Below are 23,888 nucleotides of genomic sequence, written 5' to 3' on the forward strand. Positions count from 1 at the left end.
CCAACATTGGCACCTCCAGTTGACCTAACCCCTCGCCGTCCTCTCTAGAGACCTGGGCTGAAGCGACTGGAAGTGCCTAACACTTCATAATGACCGCTCCAGGTCGCACCACACCTGCGTCCCGGGCTGCATCTCACAACCACCTGACACCTAGCACTTACTACTGCATGACGGATACCTAGCACTTACTACTGCATGACGGACACCCAGCACTTACTACTGCGTGACGGACACCCAGCACTTACTACTGCGTGACGGACACCCAGCACTTACTACTGCGTGACGGACACCCAGTACTTATTACTGCATGACAGACACCCAGCACTTACTACGGCGTGACGGACACCTAGCAATTACTACTACATGATGGACACTTCGCACTTACTACTGCGTGACGAACACCCAGCACTTAATCCTGCATGACTGCCTCACAACGTCATGCAATTCTGCAGTAGTAAGGTCCCTGTGGAAGGAGTAGAACCCAATGCCTGCCCTGAGTGTGAATGCCCACACCTGAGCCTGCTCATACACCTGTCTGTGCCTTTCCCACCTTGCCATTGTTGGAGTAAAGGGCTTGGGTAAATCCCACGAAAGAAAGGGAACAGAACACCCCAAAATTGTGGGGTTCGTCCATGCAGAAAAATATTTTCCCTGCGTGAAAACGTTCATCCGTAAAGCGACCTTTCGTAGTGAGGAAAGGCATGGTTTGTACAACCTGTGTTTTAAAAATAGTAAAATCCAAAAATGACACACGACCACAATGTCACACGTCACAGCCTGTGGGACTCCTGGACATCCGAGACTGGAGCAGCTGTGCAGGCATACTCCTGCCAAGGCTTGTGAAATACAAAAGGTAGTAAATCTGCCCCCACCCAAGGACGCGTCTAGGACTGCAGGTTTAGCATTTGCATTGTAAATCAGTCACTAATTTAATTAATTAAAAGTTTCTGATCCAAAAAATGAACGAGTTAGAAGGTCTGTCAGTGACATCAGCCAACAGAGGCAAAGCATACACAGTTCAGGCCTCCCGACTCACCGCGAGGCGGCCAGACACCCCCGCCCCCACACCCACCCCCATCCCCCCTCCCGGTGGTCCCCGGGTAACCCCTTGATGTCCCTGGCACTCCCGCCTGGCCCCAGTAGTGGCAAAGACAGAAGGTAAACAGTTTTTTTTTTTTTACAGTTTACTTTTTGTGGCGCCCAAATCAACCAGGGACATTAACCCCTTCCATGCGTTTGTCGGCCAATGGCCGTCGCGAGCACTACCTCCGTAGTGCTGCGCAAATCCGTTGGCCGCCGCGGCCCGCCCACTCCGCTAAACCACGCAGTTAAGTGGTTAAACTTTTTGTATTGAAAGGCAAACAAACTCAGCAGCGCACGTGCACCTTTCTTGAATAAAATAAAAAAACAAATAAATAGCATAATGCTCATTTTCAAACAACAGGTTGCCGATCTGCATTGTTAAAAAAATCAGCATGGAAATCATGGATTTAAATAAAATCCTCCCTTCTGTGCTTTGCACAAATGATTGTGCCTGACCAGCCATCATACTCAAAATGTGTTAATAAAAAACACTAAGGATCAGGTGATGTCATCGTCTGTGATGTCACTTGGTCACAGGGTGGGGAAGTGACGTCACTTCTGCCAGCCCTGGCATTTTGGTGACTTGGCACCCATGCTTAAACTGTGTTCACTACAGACAAATTAAATACACTGGCTTGACAGGTGATACAGGAGGGACAAACCCCCTGTGGCAGGAAACCTATTGTCCAGCCTCACCTGCTGAAGTTTCGTCTAGCAGCAGGAGGGCAGACTCGTGTCTGTGGCTGGCAGCATCCATCTTGTGATGCCAGGCTCGAGAAAGCTGGTACCGGGTAGACCAGTGCCCCACATTAGTGGTTCCACAAGGAAGGAATCATACCTCCCACACCAGTTACTGTTGTAGAAGTAGGATTCCAAGGTGTTTGACACCAAACGCGACGTGTTTCTGTGCAGCCGTTATAAAGTTAGCATTTACCGCAAGGTTATAATGCACTTAAGAGAATATGGTATGGCTGCCTCAGAGAATAGATTCCGAAGGCTGCAGAGGGGCTCTGCTCATGCATGGGCCCCCTCTCACATAAAACCCAGCACCCTGCCTTCAGGATTGATAAGGCCGGCCATAGGGGTGACTGATAGGTTTATATGTGTAGTGATTTAGAATAGATATACTGAACCTATATCTAAGTAAGGGGTGCATGCACCACCTTACACAGGCTGCAGTGGCAGTCCTGTGGTGTCAGTTTAAGTGGTCTCTCAGGGGTGGCATAATACATGCTGCTGCCCTGGGGTACCTATGCCCTGGGTACATAGTATACCATATACTAGGGACTGATATGGGTACCCTAGAATCCAATCTGGAGTGCATACCTAAGATACATGAAATCAATTTAGAGGAGGAAGCAGCTAGGCTGGGGTCCTGGATAGCAGGATCCCAGTCAGACTAAGTCATAAAGAGTGAAACATCAGCAAAAAGTGGTGGTAACTACAGTAAGCAGATCCTACTCGCCTACAAGTAGCACTTTACGCTCAGTGATAACACCACAGAACAGTTACAACCTCAGCTACACATGACCCTACTCAAGCACGACACTGCCATCAGTACACTGCGGAGGGCACTTACCGCAGGCATCCACCGCATTCCCTGTTACACATATCTGGGTTCAGCAGACCCTCAGTAGCACTTTACGCTCAGTGATAACACCACAAAACAGTTACAACCTCCCCTACACATGATCAAACTCAAGCACGACACTGCCATCAGTGCATTGCGGAGGGCGCTTACCGCAGGCATCCAACGCACTCCCTGTTACAAAAATGTTCACTCAGTAGCCCGCTTTTTGTGTGCCCGCTTGGCCTCTGTCTTTTTTTCATTTTAACTGTGCTATGTTATTAGGATGCAGCCCTCTTCACTAAAAGCGCCGGGACACTCTTTTTGAGTAGCCGTGCGCTATACAAAAGATTAAATAACATAACATAACATAACAATATCTGGGTTCAGCAGACCCTCAGAAGCACTTTACGCTCAGTGATAACACCACCGAACAGTTACAACCTCAGCTACACAAGCACTACACGCCAGGGAGCCCCTCTCACCGCCAGGTACACACACAGACTGCGGATGAATCCCTGGCACAGACACACCACACACCGTGTACACCCCAGAAGCGTGCTGACAACACCGCATAAAGCGCACACCGGCACCGCTGCCACACCGCACCAGAGGACAGCGCCCTGAGGTCAGATGCTGCTGCAGGAAGCACCATCACCGGCTGACCCCTCCCACGCGGACACACAACCCTACAAAGAGCTCCCATGTCACCCTCACACTCACCACAAACACATGTTCAACTCAACCCCCAACACGTGGACTCAAACCAAAGGTCCTGCACTCCCTAACAAAGGGGCGCAGGGATGAAAAAGCGGTATAGCGCCGCAGCCAGGGTGAAAGCGCTACACACGTGTGCACTCACTGTGAAGTCCATGGCACAGGCGCAGCTCAGCCCCGCGCACCGCCGCCTCCCAGCTCAGCCCCGCACACTGCCCAGGGTGCCCCCAGGGAGGCACCCCTGGCATCCACCCCCCGCCAGCCCTGGCATCCACCCCCCGCCTGCCCTGGCACCACTGGCATCCCCCCAGCCTGCCCAAGCACCGCTGGCATCCACCCCAGCCAGCCCACCCCCCGCCAGCCCTGGCACCGCTGGTATCCCTCCCCCACCAGCCCTGGCACCGTTGACATCCACCCCCGCCAGCCCTGGCACCGCTGGCATCCAGCCCTGGCACCGCTGGCATGCACCCCCTCTTGCCCGGGCACCGCTGGCATCCACCCCCGCCTGCCATGGCACCGCTGGTATCCCTCCCCCACCAGCCCTAGCACGGCTCGAGGCACGTGGGCACATACCGTGCTGGCACTGGGGAAGGAGCCCCCCCACCGGCTCCGTCGCGACATGTCCTGCCCGCCTCACGACCACCGCTCAAGAGAGGGCCTGGGACAGAGGCCAGACCCGCAGCCTCCGGTTACACAACAGGAATAGTGTCCAATCCCTGCCCTGGGACAGGGGGCGTGGGGCAGAGGAGGGCGCAGGGAGCGCGGGCACCCCGGGGGCAGGGGAGGGAGCAAACACACCGTGTGCACGGGCAGAGGCGGGGGGAGCCGAGGAGGGCTGGGCTGGAGGAGGGCCCGTGACGAGAGCTGGCATGGCCCATCCACATCTGGCGAGGCGGGGCATGGCTCTTCCACATCTGGCGAGGCTGGGCATGGCTCTTCCACATCTGGCGAGGCTGGGCATGGCTCTTCCACATCTGGCGAGGCTGGGCATGGCTCTTCCACATCTGGCGAGGCTGGGCATGGCTCTTCCACATCTGGCGAGGCTTGGCATGGCCCGTGCACATCTGGCGAGGCTGGGCAGGGCTCTTCCACACCTGGCGAGGCTGGGCATGGCCCATCCACACCTGGCGAGGCTGGCCATGGCTCGGCCACACCTGGCGAGGCTGGGCATGGCCCGTGCACATCTGGCGAGGCTGGGCATGGCTCTTCCACATCTGGCGAGGCTGGGCAGGGCTCTTCCACACCTGGCGAGGCTGGGCATGGCCCATCCACACCTGGCGAGGCTGGCCATGGCTCGGCCACACCTGGCGAGGCTGGGCATGGCTCTTCCACACCTGGCGAGGCCAGGCATGGCCCGTCCACACCTGGCGAGGCCAGGCATGGCCCGTCCACACCTGGCGAGGCTGGGCATGGCCCGTCCACACCTGGCGAGGCCGGGCATGGCCCGGCCACACCTGGCGAGGCTGGGCATGGCCCGGCCACACCTGGCGAGGCTGGGCATGGCCCGGCCACACCTGACGAGGCTGGGCATGGCCCGGCCACACCTGACGAGGCTGGGCATGGCCCGTGCACACCTGGCGAGGCTGGGCATGGCCCGTCCACACCTGGCGAGGCTGGGCATGGCTCGTCCACACCTGGCGAGGCTGGGCAGGGCCCGTCCACACCTGGCGAGGCTGGGCAGGGCCCGTCCACACCTGGCGAGGCTGGGCATGGCTCGTCCACACCTGGCGAGGCTGGGCATGGCCCGCCCACACCTGGCGAGGCTGGGCATGGCTCGTCCACACCTGGCGAGGCTGGGCATGGCCCGTCCACACCTGGCGAGGCTGGGCATGGCCCGTCCACACCTGGCGAGGCTGGGCAGGGCCCGTCCACACCTGGCGAGGCTGGGCAGGGCCCGTCCACACCTGGCGAGGCTGGGCAGGGCCCGTCCACACCTGGCGAGGCTGGGCAGGGCCCGTCCACACCTGGCGAGGCTGGGCAGGGCCCGTCCACACCTGGCGAGGCTGGGCATGGCTCGTCCACACCTGGCGAGGCTGGGCATGGCCTGCCCACACCTGGCGAGGCTGGGCAGGGCCCGTCCACACCTGGCGAGGCTGGGCATGGCCCGTCCACACCTGGCGAGGCTGGGCATGGCCGTCCACACCTGGCGAGGCTGGGCATGGCCCGGCCACACCTGGCGAGGCTGGGCATGGCCCGGCCACACCTGGCGAGGCTGGGCATGGCCCGTCCACACCTGGCGAGGCTGGGCATGGCCCGTCCACACCTGGCGAGGCTGGGCATGGCCCGTCCACACCTGGCGAGGCTGGGCAGGGCCCGTCCACACCTGGCGAGGCTGGGCATGGCTCGTCCACACCTGGCGAGGCTGGGCATGGCCCGCCCACACCTGGCGAGGCTGGGCATGGCCCGTGCACACCTGGCGAGGCTGGGCAGGGCCCGTCCACACCTGGCGAGGCTGGGCAGGGCCCGTCCACACCTGGCGAGGCTGGGCAGGGCTCGTCCACACCTGGCGAGGCTGGGCAGGGCCCGTCCACACCTGGCGAGGCTGGGCATGGCCCGTCCACACCTGGCGAGGCTGGGCATGGCCCGTCCACACCTGGCGAGGCTGGGCATGGCCCGTCCACACCTGGCGAGGCTGGGCAGGGCCCGTCCACACCTGGCGAGGCTGGGCATGGCCCATCCATGGACGCCTCAGCCTCGAGCTTGTGATAGAACCATGAGGTGTCATCATTGGCACAGGGGGCTCCAGGCAGGGCTGGGCGTGGCCCATTCACGAGCAGGCACGGTGCAACATGCTCCAACACAGGTAAGGCTTGTCATGGCCGTCCAACGAAGACACTGTATGGTTTTAATGCAGACAAGTTATGGCCTTGCCCATCCAACCCAACTAGGCTGCACTGACCCAATCAATTATGTCAAGGCAGAGCATGGCCGGTTCAACACCACACGGATTGGTTTGGCCCATCCAACACAAACAAGATATTGGGTGGACCATCTAATGAAGGCAAGACATGGCCTGACCCATCCAACGCAGACAAGGTTTGGCCTGGTCTGTTAAACGAAGACTAAAGACAGCATGGCCCATCTAACACAAACACGGCTTGGCATAGCTCTGCTAATGAAGACAAGACTTGGAATCAGACAATCAAACCACAATCTTGCCAAAAAGACAAAGCCTGGTCTATCCATCATCAACACAACATTGCATAGCCCATCTAAAGAGGATACAACATGGCTTAGACTACTCCACGTCAACAAGGAAGGCATGGTTATGACCATCCAATCTCATCCAATGAAGACAATACTTGGCATGGTCCATCCAACGCAGACCACACTTGGAAGGTCCACCCAACGCAGACAAGGCTTGGCATGGTCCATCCAACGCAGACAAGGCTTGGCATGGTCCATCCAACGCAGACAAGGCTTGGCATGGTCCATCCAACGCAGACAAGGCTTGGCATGGTCCATCCAACGCAGACAAGGCTTGGCATGGTCCATCCAACGCAGACAAGGCTTGGCATGGTCCATCCAATGCAGACAAGGCTTGGCATGGTCCATCTCATGTAGACAACACATGGTCCATCCAACGCAGACAAGGCTTGGCATGGTCCATCTCATGTAGACAACACATGGTTCATCCAACGCAGACAAGGCTTGGCATGGTCCATCCAACGCAGACAAGGCTTGGCATGGTCCATCCAACGCAGACAAGGCTTGGCATGGTCCATCTCATGTAGATAACACATGGTCCATCCAACGCAGACAAGGCTTGGCATGGTCCATCTCATGTAGACAACACATGGTTCATCCAACGCAGACAAGGCTTGGCATGGTCCATCCAACGCAGACAAGGCTTGGCATGGTCCATCCAACGCAGACAAGGCTTGGCATGGTCCATCCAACGCAGACAAGGCTTGGCATGGTCCATCTCATGTAGACAACACATGGTCCATCCAAGACTTGGCACAGCCAATCCAGTGAAGAGAAGGTGCTTACCACATCAAAAGCAAACAAGCTGGAGTCAGAACGAGGTAAGCCAGTGTTCCAGAACATGTCCCTCTCTCTGCCAAGACGCACACCAAAACCATACCAACGACATGTTGACTTACACAAGGCCTTCACAAGTGCCAAGACCGGCACAGTGCAAAGGTGAAGATATGCAGTGTGCACATGGCTTATCAAATGCAGAAAGATGTAGCATGCTTCATCCAATGTAAACCGACTTGGCTTTGCTCATCAAAAGTAGATACCACTTGGCTTAGTCCACCTAACAAATCTCACCCAACGCTGACACGGCTTGGCTTATCTCACCCAAAGCAGGCAAGACTTAGATTATCTCACCCAACACAGAAAAGGCTTGACTTACCCCTCTCAACACAGAAAAGGCTTGGCTTACCCCTCCCAACGCAGACAAGACTTGGCTTAGCCCGCCCAACACAGAAAGACTTGGCTTAGCCCGCCCAACACAGACAAGACTTGGCTTAGCCCGCCCAACACAGACAAGACTTGGCTTGGCCCACCAAACGCAGACAAGGCTTGGCTTAGCCCACCCAACGCTGACAAGACTCGGCTTACCCCTCTCAACGCAGACAAGACTTGGCTTAGCCCGCCCAACACAGACAAGACTTGGCTTAGCCCGCCCAACACAGACAAGACTTGGCTTATCCCACCCAATGTAAACAAGACTTGGCTTAGCCTGCTCAATGTAGTCATGACTTAGCTTAACCCAACTAACGCAGACAAGACTTGGCTTAGCCCGCCCAACTCAGACAAGACTTGGCTTACCCCTCTCAACGCAGACAAGACTTAGCGTTGCCCAACTAACGCAGACAAGCCTTGGCTTAGCCCACCCAACGCTGACAAGACTCGGCTTAGCCCACCCAACGCAGACAAGACTTGGCTTACCCCTCTCAACGCAGACAAGACTTAGCATTGCCCACCCAACGCTGACAAGACTCGGCTTAGCCCACCCAACGCAGACAAGACTTGGCTTACCCCTCTCAACGCAGACAAGACTTAGCATTGCCCAACTAACGCTGACAAGACTTGGCTTAGCCCACCCAACGCAGACAAGACTTGGCTTACCCCTTGTAGGAGAGTAGGGTCTGCTTTCCTATGGTCACCCCATTTTTTGCTTTTTGCTTCACTGGTTTTCGACTTAATGTGGCTGTGGGCCTGCTAATCCGACCCACAGCCCTGCTGTTCTCTCTCTAAATTTCACACCATGTACTTTAGGTACATCACCAATTGGGATTTGGGTCACTCTTATGAGTCCCTGTACAGTGTACTATAGGTACCCAGGGCATAGGTGCACACAAGGCCTACCAGGGGCTGCAGCATATATTTTGCCACCCCTGGCTGGTACTTAAACCGACACAACTGGCTGATCACTCAGCTGGGGCAAGGTTGTGTAATCACCCTTTGCTTAGATATAGTATTCCTATGTCTAACCTTATATCTAGACACATATACACCTCTAAGTCACTCCTATGGCAGACCTTAACAATCCTGAAGGCAGAGTGCTTGGTTTTATGTGAGATGGGGCTCTAGCATGAGCTGAGCCTGTCTGCAGCTTTCGGAACCATGTCCTTATAGCTGTTCTAGGATATTGCCATAACATATACTCTTAAGTGCATTACGTACCTCGCGGTCAGATGCTAACTTTGGTTTGGCTTTATCAAAACATTTTGTGTAAGGTGTCATACGCTTTGGAATACTACCCCCTCGTCAGTCCTGGCGACTGGGGTAGCATTCCACCCTTCTAGAGGGAGAAGACATGTTACTTCCATTAATCACAAAATGGATGCTGCTGCCACAGACACAAGTCTGACCTCCTGCTGCTGGGAGTCCTTCTAGCAAGGGAGGCTTAGACAATAGGTTTCCTGTCACAGGGAGGTGCTAGCACCACCCCAGACAGGCTATAGTGTATTGGGGCAGGGAGGGCTGAATGAAATGAGATACTGCCTGGGGCACACAAGGTGTCCCATGCATAGGCCAGTTCAAACCGGTGCTGGGGCACTCCAGCCCCAGGTCTGGCGTGAAACTGGACAAAGGGAAAGGGGTGTAACCACCCCCTTCCTGGGTCCCATCCATAGGAGGGACCTAGCAGGTAATCCAGCCCCTAGATTTGGTATATAGGTAGGAGCTGAGTCCCAAGACTTTAGATTTATCCTGACTGAAACTCTGACACGAAACTCTGGACCTTTGACATCCTACTCGACGTAGAAGACTGAAGCATCTCCCTTGTGGTCAAGGAGTGACCACCCTGCACAAGCAGACACCATCAAGCGGTCAACGGTTTGCTTTGTCGTTGCTCCCGCCGGAGCCCGAACACAGAGCCTGACAAGACCCTGACTTCCAGACATCCAACAGCCCGATCCACAGCCACAGCAAAGCTGAGACCAGTGGAGACGACGAGAGACGTGGGACCGGCCATCTTGGAAAGCCAGGGAATTGCTTTCCGTGCAACTTCTGAGGCACCCTCGAAGTTGTGCATTGGGGATTGAGAAGCCCCAGCCCTGAGCATCAGCTGCACCGAAGATCACCTCTCCACACTCACCGAGTGCTGCGTGGGGCCCTTTTGCATTTTCCTGCTCGACTCGTCTGACCGGTCACTTGCCCGTTGGCTAGTGGCCTCTGTGACGACGAAACCCGAAATCTACACCGCTGGTCTGGTTGCCCCATACTGGCCCTTGCTTCCCTGCGAAGGAGAAGCCCCTCAGTCCCTGCTGGCCTGAGTAAGAAGCCCTCTTCGAAGGCTTGTTGACTCCAATCCGGAAGCCGATACCTCCGACAGAGAGAACCTTCGTGGGACAGTCCGTGCCCAGCTCCTGGTTGTCGTCGACACCTCCTGGTCCACGTGGCAGCAGAGACAAGCTTCGCGACATCACCTGATTGCTCCCAGACATCGCCTGGTTCCTTCCTGGTTCCATCCTGGTCACTGGCTAGTGACCCAAACTCTGTCCCCTCTGCTTTCAGGGACTCCTCATCCTCGATCCGCCCTTGGATCCAACCGGACTCTTCTCTCCTGGTCGCCTGCAGCATCTTTTCTCCAAGGCTCCATAGAACTCCACGACGAAACCCGACACACTTTGGGACCTATGCACCCGCTTCCTGTGGGTGAGGTAACGCGAGTACTGCGGTGCTCCTGTGAAGATTAACTCTCCTAGTGTCCTAGTTTCAAGTGGTTAGCTTCTAGTCCAGTCGGAAGACTCCTCAATCTTTAAATTTCTAACTTTACGCACCCATTGACTTCTATGTGTGCATGCGTGTGCATTTAGACTCTGCACCCGCATCCCGTGGGCCTCCTGCTCCCTAACTACTGTTAGTCCAGCATAGCCCCAGCGATTCCCAAGGCCCTTCAACTGTTCGTGACGTGGTTCTTATACCACTATTTTAGTATACGGTTTAGCGGGCCACCAGAGCCTATCCATATTTGTGCAACTTATTGTATGTTATATTAAGTTACTTGTTATGCGCTTGTGCCTCTGCCCTCATAAAGAGTTCAGAGGATTGTTTTAGAAATAAATACATATATATTTTGAATATATAACCTGTGTGGCGTCCTTTCATTTGGTATTAAAGGGATTGCATATTGCAAAACAGCTGGCTTCACATGCCCTCTTGAGTTTAGCCTAAGACTGATTTTGTCCATGCTACCACTAGGATCGCTGGTCTATAAGGTTGACTTTACAACCATTACTATAAGGGTTGTTTGGACTGGCGCAAGGTGCTCACTAAAATAGTGAACATCATATACCAGGCCAACTTCTCACACCCCTCTCAACGCAGACAAGACTTAGCGTTGCCCAACTAACGCAGACAAGACTTGGCTTATTTCACCCAATGCAGAGAAGACTTGGCTTAGCCCACCCAATGCAGACAAGACTTGGCTTAGCCCACCCAATGCAGACAAGACTTGGCTTAGCCCACCCAATGCAGACAAGACTTGGCTTAGCCCACCCAATGCAGACAAGGCTAGGCTTATCTCACCCAGCGCAGACCAGGCTTGGCTTAGCCTACCCAACAGAGACAAGACCTGGCTTAGCCTGCCCAACGCAGACAAGACTTGGCTTATCCCACCCAATGCAGACAAGGCTTGGCTTAGCCCACCCAATGCAGACAAGGCTTGGCTTAGCCCACCCAATGCAGACAAGGCTTGGCTTAGCCCACCCAATGCAGACAAGGCTTGGCTTAGCCCACGCAACACAGACAAGGCTTGGCTTAGCCCACGCAACACAGACAAGGCTTGGCTTATCCCACCCAATGCAGACAAGACTTGGCTTATCCCACCCAATGCAGACAAGGCTTGGCTTAGCCCACCCAATGCGGACAATACTTGGCTTATCCCACCCAATGCAGACAAGGCTTGGCTTAGCCCACCCAATGCAGACAAGACTTGGTTTAGCCCACCCAATGCAGACAAGGCTTGGCTTAGCCCACCCAATGCAGACAAGGCTTGGCTTAGCCCACCCAATGCAGACAAGACTGGTTTTAGCACACCTAATGCAGACAAGGCTTGGCTTAGCCTGCTTAACGCAGACGTAGATAAGACTTGGCTTATCCCACCCAATGCAGATGAGACTTGGCTTATCCCACCCAAGGCAAACAAGACTTGGCTTAGCCTGTTCAATGTAGTCATGACTTAGCTTAGCCCAACTAACGCAGACAAGACTTGGTTTAGCCCACCCAATGCAGACAAGAATTGGCTTAGCCCACCCAATGCAGACAAGACTTGGCTTAGCCCACCCAATGCAGACAAGGCTAGGCTTATCTCACCCAGCGCAGACCAGGCTTGGCTTAGCCTACCCAACAGAGACAAGATTTGGCTTATCCCGCCCAACGCAGACAAGACTTGGCTTATCCCACCCAATGCAGACAAGGCTTGGCAATGCAGACAAGGCTTGGCTTAGACCACCCAATGCAGACAAGGCTTGGCTTAGCCCACCCAATGCAGACAAGGCTTGGCTTAGCCCACGCAACACAGACAAGGCTTGGCTCATCCCACCCAATGCAGACAAGACTTGGCTTATCCCACCCAATGCAGACAAGGCTTGGCTTAGCCCACCCAATGCAGACAAGGCTTGGCTTATCCCACCCAATGCAGACAAGGCTTGGCTTAGCCCACCCAATGCAGACAAGATTTGGCTTAGCCCACCCAATGCAGACAAGGCTTGGCTTAGCCCACCCAATGCAGACAAGGCTTGGCTTAGCCCACCCAATGCAGACAAGACTGGTTTTAGCACACCTAATGCAGACAAGGCTTGGCTTAGCCTGCTTAACGCAGACGTAGATAAGACTCGGCTTATCCCACCCAATGCAGATGAGACTTGGCTTATCCCACCCAAGGCAAACAAGACTTGGCTTAGCCTGTTCAATGTAGTCATGACTTAGCTTAGCCCAACTAACGCAGACAAGACTTGGCTTATCCCACCCAAAGCATACAAGACTTAGCTTATCCCACCCAACGCAGACAAGACTTGGCTTATCCCTCCCAACGCAGACCAGACTTGGCTTATACCACCCAACGCAGACAAGACTTGGCTTATCCCACCCAACGCAGACAAAACTTGGCTTATCCCACCCAACGCAGACAAGACTTGGCTTAGCCCACCCAACGCAGACAAGACTTGGCTTAGCCCACCCAACGCAGACAAGACTTTGCTTATCCTACACAACACAGACTAGACTTGGCTTAGACCACCTACAGCAGACAAGACTTGGCTTAGCCCACCCACAGCAGACAAGACTTGGCTTAGCCCACCCACAGCGGACAAGACTTGGCTTATCCCACCCAACGCAGACAAGACTTGGCTTATCCCACCCAACGCAGACAAGACTTGGCTTATCCCACCCAACGCAGACAAGACTTGGCTTATCCCGCCCAACGCAGACAAGACTTGGCTTATCCCACCCAATGCAGACAAGGCTTGGCAATGCAGACAAGGCTTGGCTTAGACCACCCAATGCAGACAAGGCTTGGCTTAGCCCACCCAATGCAGACAAGGCTTGGCTTAGCCCACGCAACACAGACAAGGCTTGGCTCATCCCACCCAACGCAGACAAGACTTGGCTTATCCCACCCAACGCAGACAAGATTTGGCTTATCCCGCCCAACGCAGACAAGACTTGGCTTATCCCACCCAATGCAGACAAGGCTTGGCTTAGCCCACCCAATGCAGACAAGATTTGGCTTAGCCCACCCAATGCAGACAAGGCTTGGCTTAGCCCACCCAATGCAGACAAGGCTTGGCTTAGCCCACCCAATGCAGACAAGACTGGTTTTAGCACACCTAATGCAGACAAGGCTTGGCTTAGCCTGCTTAACGCAGACGTAGATAAGACTCGGCTTATCCCACCCAATGCAGATGAGACTTGGCTTATCCCACCCAAGGCAAACAAGACTTGGCTTAGCCTGTTCAATGTAGTCATGACTTAGCTTAGCCCAACTAACGCAGACAAGACTTGGCTTATCCCACCCAAAGCATACAAGACTTAGCTTATCCCACCCAACGCAGACAAGACTTGGCTTATCCCACCCAACGCAGACCAGACTTGGCTTATCCCACCCAACGCAGACAAAACTTGGCTTATCCCACCCAACGCAGACAAGACTTGGCTTAGCCCACCCAACGCAGACAAGACTTGGCTTAGCCCACCCAACGCAGACAAGACTTTGCTTATCCTACACAACACAGACTAGACTTGGCTTAGACCACCTACAGCAGACAAGACTTGGCTTAGCCCACCCACAGCAGACAAGACTTGGCTTAGCACACCCACAGCGGACAAGACTTGGCTTATCCCACCCAACGCAGACAAGACTTGGCTTATCCCACCCAACGCAGACAAGGCTTGGCTTAGCCCACCCAATGCAGACAAGGCTTGGCTTAGCCCACCCAATGCAGACAAGGCTTGGCTTAGCCCACCCAATGCAGACAAGGCTTGGCTTAGCCCACCCAATGCAGACAAGGCTTGGCTTAGCCCACCCAATGCAGACAAGGCTTGGCTTAGCCCACCCAATGCAGACAAGGCTTGGCTTAGCCCACCCAATGCAGACAAGACTGGTTTTAGCCCACCTAATGCAGACAAGGCTTGGCTTAGCCTGCTTAACGCAGACGTAGATAAGACTTGGCTTATCCCACCCAATGCAGATGAGACTTGGCTTATCCCACCCAAGGCAAACAAGACTTGGCTTAGCCTGTTCAATGTAGTCATGACTTAGCTTAGCCCAACTAACGCAGACAAGACTTGGCTTATCCCACCCAAAGCATATAAGACTTAGCTTATCCCACCCAACGCAGACAAGACTTGGCTTATCCCACCCAACGCAGATGAGACTTGGCTTATCCCACCCAACGCAGACAAGACTTGGCTTAGCCCTCCCAATGCAGACAAAGCTTGGCTTATCCCACCCAACGCAGACAAGACTTGGCTTATCCCACCCAAGGCAAACAAGACTTGGCTTAGCCTGTTCAATGTAGTCATGACTTAGCTTAGCCCAACTAACGCAGACAAGACTGGGCTTATCCCACCCAAAGCAGACAAGACCAGGCTTATCCCACCCAATGCAGACAAGGCTTGGCTTATCCCACCCAATGCAGACAAGGCTTGGCTTAGCCCACCCAATGCAGACAAGACTTGGCTTATTTCACCCAACGCAGACAAGATTTGGCTTATCCCACCCAACGCAGACCAGACTTGGCTTATACCTCCCAACGCAGACAAGACTTGGCTTATCCCACCCAACGCAGACAAGACTTGGCTTATCCCACCCAACGCAGACAAAACTTGGCTTATCCCACCCAACGCAGACAAGACTTGGCTTATTTCACCCAACGCAGACAAGACTTGGCTTAGCCCACCCAACGCAGACAAGACTTTGCTTATCCTACACAACACAGACTAGACTTGGCTTAGACCACCTACAGCAGACAAGACTTGGCTTAGCCCACCCACAGCAGACAAGACTTGGCTTAGCCCACCCACAGCAGACAAGACTTGGCTTAGCCCACCCACAGCGGACAAGACTTGGCTTATCCCACCCAACGCAGACAAGACTTAGCTTAGCCCACCCACAGCGGACAAGACTTGGCTTATCCCACCCAACGCAGACAAGACTTGGCTTATCCCACCCAACGCAGACAAGACTTGGCTTATCCCACCCAATGCAGACAAGGCTTGGCTTAGCCCACCCAATGCAGACAAGGCTTGGCTTAGCCCACCCAACGCAGACAAGTCTTGGAAAAGTGAGTACAGTTCAGACAAGACTAGGCTTTCCAAGACCAATGCAGACAAGCCCAGGAGAAAAAGAAAGGGCACAGTGTGAAACTACAAGTACTATAATGCTAAGCGAGAGATGAACATTTCTGAGGGACGACTGTCCAGCCTCACTACAGCACATATATATTAGATTTTAGCAACGAAAAGGGAGGATGTGGGTTCGTTTGAGCACCGGTGCCACAGAATTGTTTTTGCCACCCCGTACGAGACGCATATGGACCGCAAGCAAACGGAGCCACGCGACCCCATCCCCGCCGAGCAACGAGACTCGGCTCCACCAAGGCCTCTTTATGTACCTTCTGGCTTCAGGTGTGCCAAGGAAGAAGGCTCGGTGCCCAAGAGAAGCCATTGGATACAGGAGCCACCAGGGTCCTAACGTGCCGAGGGGGGTGCCCTCTGAGATGCCTGCTACCCCTGGCCCTCCATACAGAGCAGCCTGGTGTGGGGTAAGGCTGGAGACCAAGGAGGGCCATCAGTTCCACCAGTGGCTAGGGAGCTGGGCAGTCTGGGCAGATCTGTTATTCCTTTCAGTATGTGACCACTGTGGGGTCAAGGGTCGGCTGGGTATCTGTGGGCAGTATCCTGGGGCAGGAATACGGCCCGGGGGTCTCAGACACTACTGCGGCGCCACAATAAACACGTGCCCCCCCTTGTACCCTGGGCTCTCCAAGAGCTCCTGTGTTTGTTTCCTCTGTAGTAGGAGCAGGCTGGTGCCTCACTTACAGGGTTTATTTACTGCCTTCGGAGAGAGGTTCCTTCTCAGTCCTGGCATGAGCTGGGTGCAAGTTCTCCTAGTGAAGACACCACACATCTTACTCAAGTCCTTGCCTCTTCCAGGGCCAGTCACCAGAAGGAGGGCCGAGAATGGAGCCCCTGGTGAAGGACACTTGAGGAATCTCTAATCAGTATCTTTTGCCAACACCTGGAGCAGGACACATCTATCCTTTGAAACATGGCATAGCATGGTGCCACGCGCCACTGCTGGCCGGTAAGCACGTCACTTCAAGTGCACTAGCCTTTGACCAGGCAGCTTTAAAAGAACTGCGCAGGCAGCTGCACAAAACGATCTCCAGCCTGTTCAATGACCTGGAGGGACCCCAACTCACCTACGACTAGCAGGCCGGGTCTGCTTGAAGCCAAGTCCTCCTCCTGCCTGGCACAGAGGAAGGTTAACATGTGGCAAACAGGGCTAGGGGCCACAGCATGGGCTGCACCAGTGAGGCCCACCTGCTGCCCTGTATTCATCTCTGTGTATAAAGAAAGTGGCTCTCCCAGAAACATGATCACAGAGTGTGCGCTGCCCCCTCAGCGGAGGTCCCCAGATAGCAAAAACATGATTTGTTGGGGTCCCTGGCTTGCAGTAATGACTCAGCAGTGGTACCCGGATTGCAAGAACGATTAGATGGGTTCTGCGGCTTGCAGTAATGACTCCGTGGGGGTCCTCGGATTGTAATATTGATTCGTTGGGGGTCCCCGGCTTGCAGTAATGACTCAGTGGGGTCCTCGGATTGTAATATTGATTCGTTGGGGGTCCCCGGCTTGCAGTAATGACTCAGTGGGGTCCTCGGATTGTAATAATAATTCGTTGGGGGTCCCCGGCTTGCAGTAATAACTCGGTGGGGGTCCTCGGATTGTAATAATGATTTGTTGGGGGTCCGCTGCTTGCGGTAATGACTCTGTGGGGGTCCTCGGATTGTAATAATGATTCTTTGGGGGTCCCCGGCTTGCAGTAATGACTCAGTGGGGGTCCTCGGATTGTAATATTGATTTGTTGGGGGTCCCCGGCTTGCAGTAATGACTCAGTGGGGTCCTCGGATTGTAATATTGATTCGTTGGGGGTCCCCGGCTTGCAGTAATGACTCAGTGGGGTCCTCGGATTGTAATATTGATTCGTTGGGGGTCCCCGGCTTGCAGTAATGACTCAGTGGGGGTCCTTGGATTGTAATAATAATTCGTTGGGGGTCCCCGGCTTGCAGTAATAACTCGGTGGGGGTCCTCGGATTGTAATAATGATTCTTTGGGGGTCCCCGGCTTGCAGTAATGACTCAGTGGGGGTCCTCGGATTGTAATATTGATTCGTTGGGGGTCCCCGGCTTGCAGTAATGACTCAGTGGGGTCCTCGGATTGTAATATTGATTCGTTGGGGGTCCCCGGCTTGCAGTAATGACTCAGTGGGGTCCTCGGATTGTAATATTGATTCGTTGGGGGTCCCCGGCTTGCAGTAATGACTCAGTGGGGGTCCTTGGATTGTAATAATAATTCGTTGGGGGTCCCCGGCTTGCAGTAATAACTCGGTGGGGGTCCTCGGATTGTAATAATGATTTGTTGGGGGTCCGCTGCTTGCGGTAATGACTCGGTGGGGGTCCTCGGATTGTAATAATGATTCTTTGGGGGTCCCCGGCTTGCAGTAATGACTCAGTGGGGGTCCTTGGATTGTAATAATGATTTGTTGGGGGTCCCCGGCTTGCAGTAATGACTCGGTGGGGGTCCTCGGATTGTAATAATGATTTGTTGGGGGTCCGCTGCTTGCGGTAATGACTCGGTGGGGGTCCTCGGATTGTAATAATGATTCTTTGGGGGTCCCCGGCTTGCAGTAATGACTCCGTTGTGGTCCTCGGATTGTAATAATGATTCGTTGGGGGTCCCCGGCTTGCAGTAATGACTCGGTGGGGGTCCTCGGATTGTAATAATGATTTGTTGGGGGTCCCCGGCTTGCAGTAATGACTCAGTGAGGGTCCTCGGATTGTAATAATGATTTGTTGGGGGTCCGCTGCTTGCGGTAATGACTCGGTGGGGGTCCTCTGATTGTAATAATGATTCGTTGGGGGTCCGCTGCTTGCACTAATGACTCGGTGGGGGTCCTCTGATTGTAATAATGATTCGTTGGGGGTCCGCTGCTTGCGGTAATGACTCAGTGGGGGGCCTCGGATTGTAATAATGATTTGTTGGGGGTCCCTGGCTTGCAGTAATGACTCGGTGGGGGTCCTCTGATTGTAATAATGATTTGTTGGGGGTCCGCTGCTTGCGGTAATGACTCGGTGGGGGTCCTCTGATTGTAATAATGATTCGTTGGGGGTCCCTGGCTTGCAGTAATGACTCGGTGGGGGTCCTCTGATTGTAATAATGATTCGTTGGGGGTCCGCTGCTTGCACTAATGACTCGGTGGGGGTCCTCTGATTGTAATAATGATTCGTTGGGGGTCCCTGGCTTGCAGTAATGACCCCGTTGGGGTCCTCCGATTGTAATAATGATTTGTTGGGGGTCCCTGGCTTGCAGTAATGACTCGGTGGGGGTCCTCTGATTGTAATAATGATTCGTTGGGGGTCCGCTGCTTGCACTAATGACTCAGTGGTGGTCCCCGGATTGTAATAATGATTTGTTGGGGGCCGTTGCTTGCAGTAATGACTCAGTGGAGGTCCCCAGATTGCAATAATGATGTGTGGGCCCTTGGCGTCCAGTAACGACTCAGTGGCGGTCCCCGGATTGCAATAATGATTCATTGGGGGTCCCCAGCTTCCAGTAATGACTCAGCAGAGGTACCCGGATTGCAATAATGATTCGCTGGGGTCCGCGGCTTGCTGTAATGACTCGGTGGGGGTCCTCGGATTGTAATAATGATTCATTGGGGGTCCACTGCTTGCACTAATGACTCAGTGGTGGTCCCCGGATTGTAATAATGATTTGTTGGGGGCCGCTGCTTGCAGTAATGACTCAGTGGAGGTCCTCGGATTGTAATAATGATTCGTTGGGTGTCCCAGGCTTCTAATATCAACTCAGTGGAGGTCCTCAGATTGTAATAATGATTCATTGGGAGTCCCTGGCTTGCAGTAATGACTCAGTGGAGGTCCTCGGATTGCAATAATGATTCATTGGGGTCCGCTGCTTGCAGTAATGACTCGGTGGGGGTCCTCGGATTGTAATATTGATTCGTTGGGGGTCCCCGGCTTCCAGTAACAACTTAGTGGAGGTTCCCGGATTGCAATAGTGATTCGTTGGGGGACCCCGGCTTCCAGTAACTACTCAGTGGAGGTTCCCGGATTGCAATAATCATTCGTTGGGGGTCCCCGGCTTCCAGTAATGACTCAGTGGAGGTCCCCGGATTGCAATAATGATTTGTTGGGGTTCCCCGGCTTGCAGTAATGACTCAGCGGAGGTCCCCGGATTGCAATAATTCCTTGGGGGTCCCCGGCTTCCAGTCCTGACTCAATGGGGGTCCCCGGATTGCAATAATGATTTGTTGGGGTCCCCGGCTTGCAGTAATCACTCAGTGGGGGTCCCTGGATTGCAATAAAGATTTGTTGGGGTCCCCGGCTTGCAGTAATGACTCAGTGGGGGGTCCCCAGATTGCAATAATAATCTGTTGGGGGTCCCCGGCTTGCAGTAATGACTCAGTGGGGGTCTTCGGATTGTAATAATGATTTTTTGTGGTCCCCAGCTTCCAGTAATGACTCAGTGGGGGTCCTCGGATTGCAACAATGATTCCTTGGGGCTCCCCGGCTTGCAGTAACGACTCAGTGGAGGTCCTCTGGTTGTAATAATGATTCGTTGGGGGTCCCCAGCTTGCAGTAATTACTCAGTTGGGGTCCCCGGATTGAAATAATGATTTGTTGGGGGTCCCCGGTTTGCAGTAATGACTCAGTGGAGGACCTTGGATTGCAATAATGATTCTTTGGGGGTCCCCGGCTTGCAGTAATGACTCAATTGGGGTCCCCAGATTGAAATAATGATTTGTTGGGGGTCCCCGGCTTGCAGTAATGACTCAGTTGGGGTCCCCGGATTGAAATAATGATTCGTTGGGGGTCCCCGGCTTGCAGTAATGACTCAGTGGCTCGTGAGTGAGTGACTCGCTTCGCTCTCGAGCTGAGTGGTCGCTCCCCTGCACCCCTGGTGACCTGTGGTATCGTTGCTCCGCATTTACTTTATTTACTGCCTCCTAATTGTTGCCTGCAGTCTGCCCTGCTTGCCGCTTTACTCTTTTAGCATTTTTAAAGCGCTATTGCTACTTTAACTGGTATTGCGCGTTTATCCACAAGCGCTCCGCTCTGCTGACCCCTCCGCCTCCATTTTGTTTGTTGTGGTCGCCCTCTGGAGCCCGCCCCGCCTCCCAGCTGAGCCGCCCTCGCCCCTCCCCCTCCACCACCCATATATGACAGTTGTTCCCGCACGCAGCGTTCACGCGCAGCGTTCACGCCCAATCCGCGCCAAAGGTAAGCCCGTCTACGCCCGTCCGCGCCTGGACCGCGCCCAGCGCCAGACCCCCTGCCCCTCGCACTGCCCAGCCCTCCCGCATTACCTACGATGCCACCACCCTCCTAGCCCTCAACCCCGGCCGTTCCCCCAACTGCGTCCAAGCCGCTCCCGGACACACCCATGGACCTTTCTCATGCTACTCCTGTAAATTCATCGGTACCGTCACCAACTCCGCTACGATCACACCTCAGATTCCCGACACCAACCACCTACAATGCATCCTTCTCAACACCCGATCAGTCCACAGGCACGCCATTGACCTATGGAATCTACTAGACACCATCTCTCCAGACGTCGCCTTCCTAACAGAAACATGGATGAACGCTTCCTCCGCCCCAGACATCACCATTGCCATCCCTGAAGATTATAAGATCACACGCAAAGACCGTACCGGCCACACAGGAGGAGGAATCGCTATCGTCCATAAAAAATCTATCCACATCTCAACCAGCTCTGACGTCAATCTCGCCAACTCTGAACACCTTCACCTTCACTTCCAGATCCACATCGACCCCAAGACCACACTCAGAGGCACCCTCCTCTACAGACCACCAGGACCCCGCGCAAAATTCAGTGAAGACATCACGGACTTCATCACTCCGCACGCGCTCCCCTCCAAAGATTACATCCTTCTGGGAGACCTCAATTTTCACCTTGAAAAGAACAACGACCGCAACACCACCACCCTCTTGGACAACCTCGCTAACCTCGGACTCAAACAACTGGTCACTTCCCCCACCCACATCGCAGGTCACACACTCGACCCTATCTTCACCTCCAGCAACCATGTCTCCTTCAGCCACACTACGGATCTCCTCTGGACTGACCACAGCTGCGTTCACTTCACCTACAACAAGCCGAATCCCATCAACCACCCCCAACCAACTCTGCAAAGAAACTGGAACAAAACCACCATTGACCAGATCTCCTCATCGCTCCTTCTAAACACCCCAGCCCACTCTTCTAACCCAGACCAAGCCGCCACCAACTTCACCCTATGGCTATCCAACAGCGCCGACATCCTAGCACCACTGAAAAAACGTCAAAGTAAACCTGGCAGCAAGAAGGCCTCATGGTTCAACGATGATCTTAAGAAGTCCAAGAAACTCTGCCGCTCCCTTGAAAAGGCCTGGAAAAAAGACCCAACCACTAGCACCAAGGACGCCTTCAAAAACGCCACCCGCACACACCACCAACTAATCCGAAAGGCCAAGAAATCAACATTCAAGGATCGACTAGACAACAACGCTCACAACAGCAAGGAACTTTTCAACATCGTCAAGGAATTTACCAATCCCTCGGCCAACTCCAACGACATCACCCCCTCTCAAGCCCTCTGCGACTCCCTGGCTTTATTCTTCCACAACAAAATTGCAGACATCCACAACAGCTTCGACAACCAACCCGGAGACCAACCCACCCAACCATATGCTGAACATTCTCCCCCCTTGAACACCCTTAACGACTGGAACCCAATCTCCACTGAGGACACCATCCGCCTGATGAACTCCATCCACTCAGGATCCCCCACAGACCCATGTCCTCACCACATCTTCAACAAAGCAGACTCCGTCATAGCACCGCACCTCCGAGACGTCATCAACTGCTCCTTCAACTCCGCCACCTTCCCGGAAAGCTGGAAACACGCTGAACTCACCGCCCTTCTGAAAAAACCCACAGCGGACCCCACCGAACTCAAAAACTACCGCCCCATCTCGCTCCTTCCTTTTCCGGCCAAAGTCATCGAGAAAGCTGTCAACAACCAGCTCGCCGCCTTCCTCGAAGCCAACAAATCCCTCGACTCCTCACAATCTGGCTTCCGAGCAAAACACAGCACTGAGACCGCCCTCATCGCAGCAACAGACGACATTCGAACTCTACTGGACAATGGAGACACAGTCGCCCTCATCCTCCTCGACCTCTCTGCAGCCTTCGACACAGTCTGCCACAGCACCCTTTTACAACGCCTCAGAAACATCGGAATACAAGGAAAAGCACTTGAATGGATCACCTCGTTCCTCACCGGAAGAACCCAGAGAGTCCGCCTTCCACCATTTAAGTCCAAGGCCACTGAAGTCATCTGTGGCGTACCACAAGGATCCTCACTCAGTCCCACCCTCTTCAACGTATACATGAGCCCCCTCGCGGCCATCGCCCGCCAACACAACCTCAACATCATCTCTTACGCGGATGACACTCAACTGATCCTTTCTCTCACCAATGACCCCAGCACCGCCAAAACTAACCTACACGAAGGAATGAAAGAAGTTGCCGAATGGATGAAACACAGCCGTCTGAAACTGAACTCAGATAAAACAGAAGTCCTCCTCTTAGGTACATCCCCCTCTGCATGGGACGACTCTTGGTGGCTGGAAGCCCTTGGAAAAGCACCCATCCCGACAGACCACGCACGGAACCTAGGCGTTATCCTGGATTCTTCACTTTCTATGAACAGACAAGTCAGCGCCGTCTCCTCATCCTGCTTCAACATTCTTCGCATGCTCAAAAAAACATTTCGCTGGATCCCCACCGAAACAAGAAAAACAGTCACCCATGCTCTGGTCACGAGCCGACTGGACTACGGAAACACCCTCTACGCAGGTACTACCGCTAAACTCCAGAAAAAACTCCAACGAATCCAAAACGCCTCAGCCAGGATCATATTAGACATCCCGCGTAACGAACACATCTCAGATCACCTGAAAAACCTCCACTGGCTACCCGTCAATAAGAGGATCACTTTCCGACTTCTAACCCACGCACACAAATCACTCTACGATATCGGACCAGAATGCCTCAACTCACGACTGTCCTTCTACACCCCCTCCCGCCAACTACGTTCTTCCAGCCAAACCCTCGCCACTGTACCTCGCATCAACAAGACCACCATGGGAGGTAGATCCTTCTCATACCTGGCAGCTAAAACATGGAACTCACTCCCCACTTACCTTCGCCTTACCCAGAACCACCTAGCATTCAGAAAGCAACTTAA

At 54.0% G+C, this 23,888-nt stretch overlaps 1 protein-coding gene across 5 annotated transcripts in view; it reads right to left on the reverse strand.

Annotated features, from left to right (window-relative positions):
• The window catches only part of LOC144772231 (cystathionine beta-synthase-like protein), a 258,165-nt gene that overhangs the window by 145,577 nt on the left and 88,700 nt on the right, over positions 1–23,888 (reverse strand). For 2 of the 5 annotated variants that reach the window (XM_078656384.1, XM_078656383.1), the window contains exon 1: positions 3,941–4,085. The exons of 2 other annotated variants lie outside the window; for them this stretch is intronic. In XM_078656384.1, the coding sequence (XP_078512510.1) occupies positions 3,941–3,988 (48 nt within the window). In that variant the 5' untranslated portion in view covers positions 3,989–4,085. Of the gene's footprint in view, positions 1–3,512; positions 3,608–3,940; positions 4,086–23,888 lie in introns of those variants that run through there. One more of the 5 variants, XM_078656386.1, reaches the window with a different exon arrangement.

The sequence above is a fragment of the Lissotriton helveticus genome, chromosome 8 (genome assembly GCF_964261635.1).
Source record: "Lissotriton helveticus chromosome 8, aLisHel1.1, whole genome shotgun sequence".
NCBI classification, from domain to species: domain Eukaryota; kingdom Metazoa; phylum Chordata; class Amphibia; order Caudata; family Salamandridae; genus Lissotriton; species Lissotriton helveticus.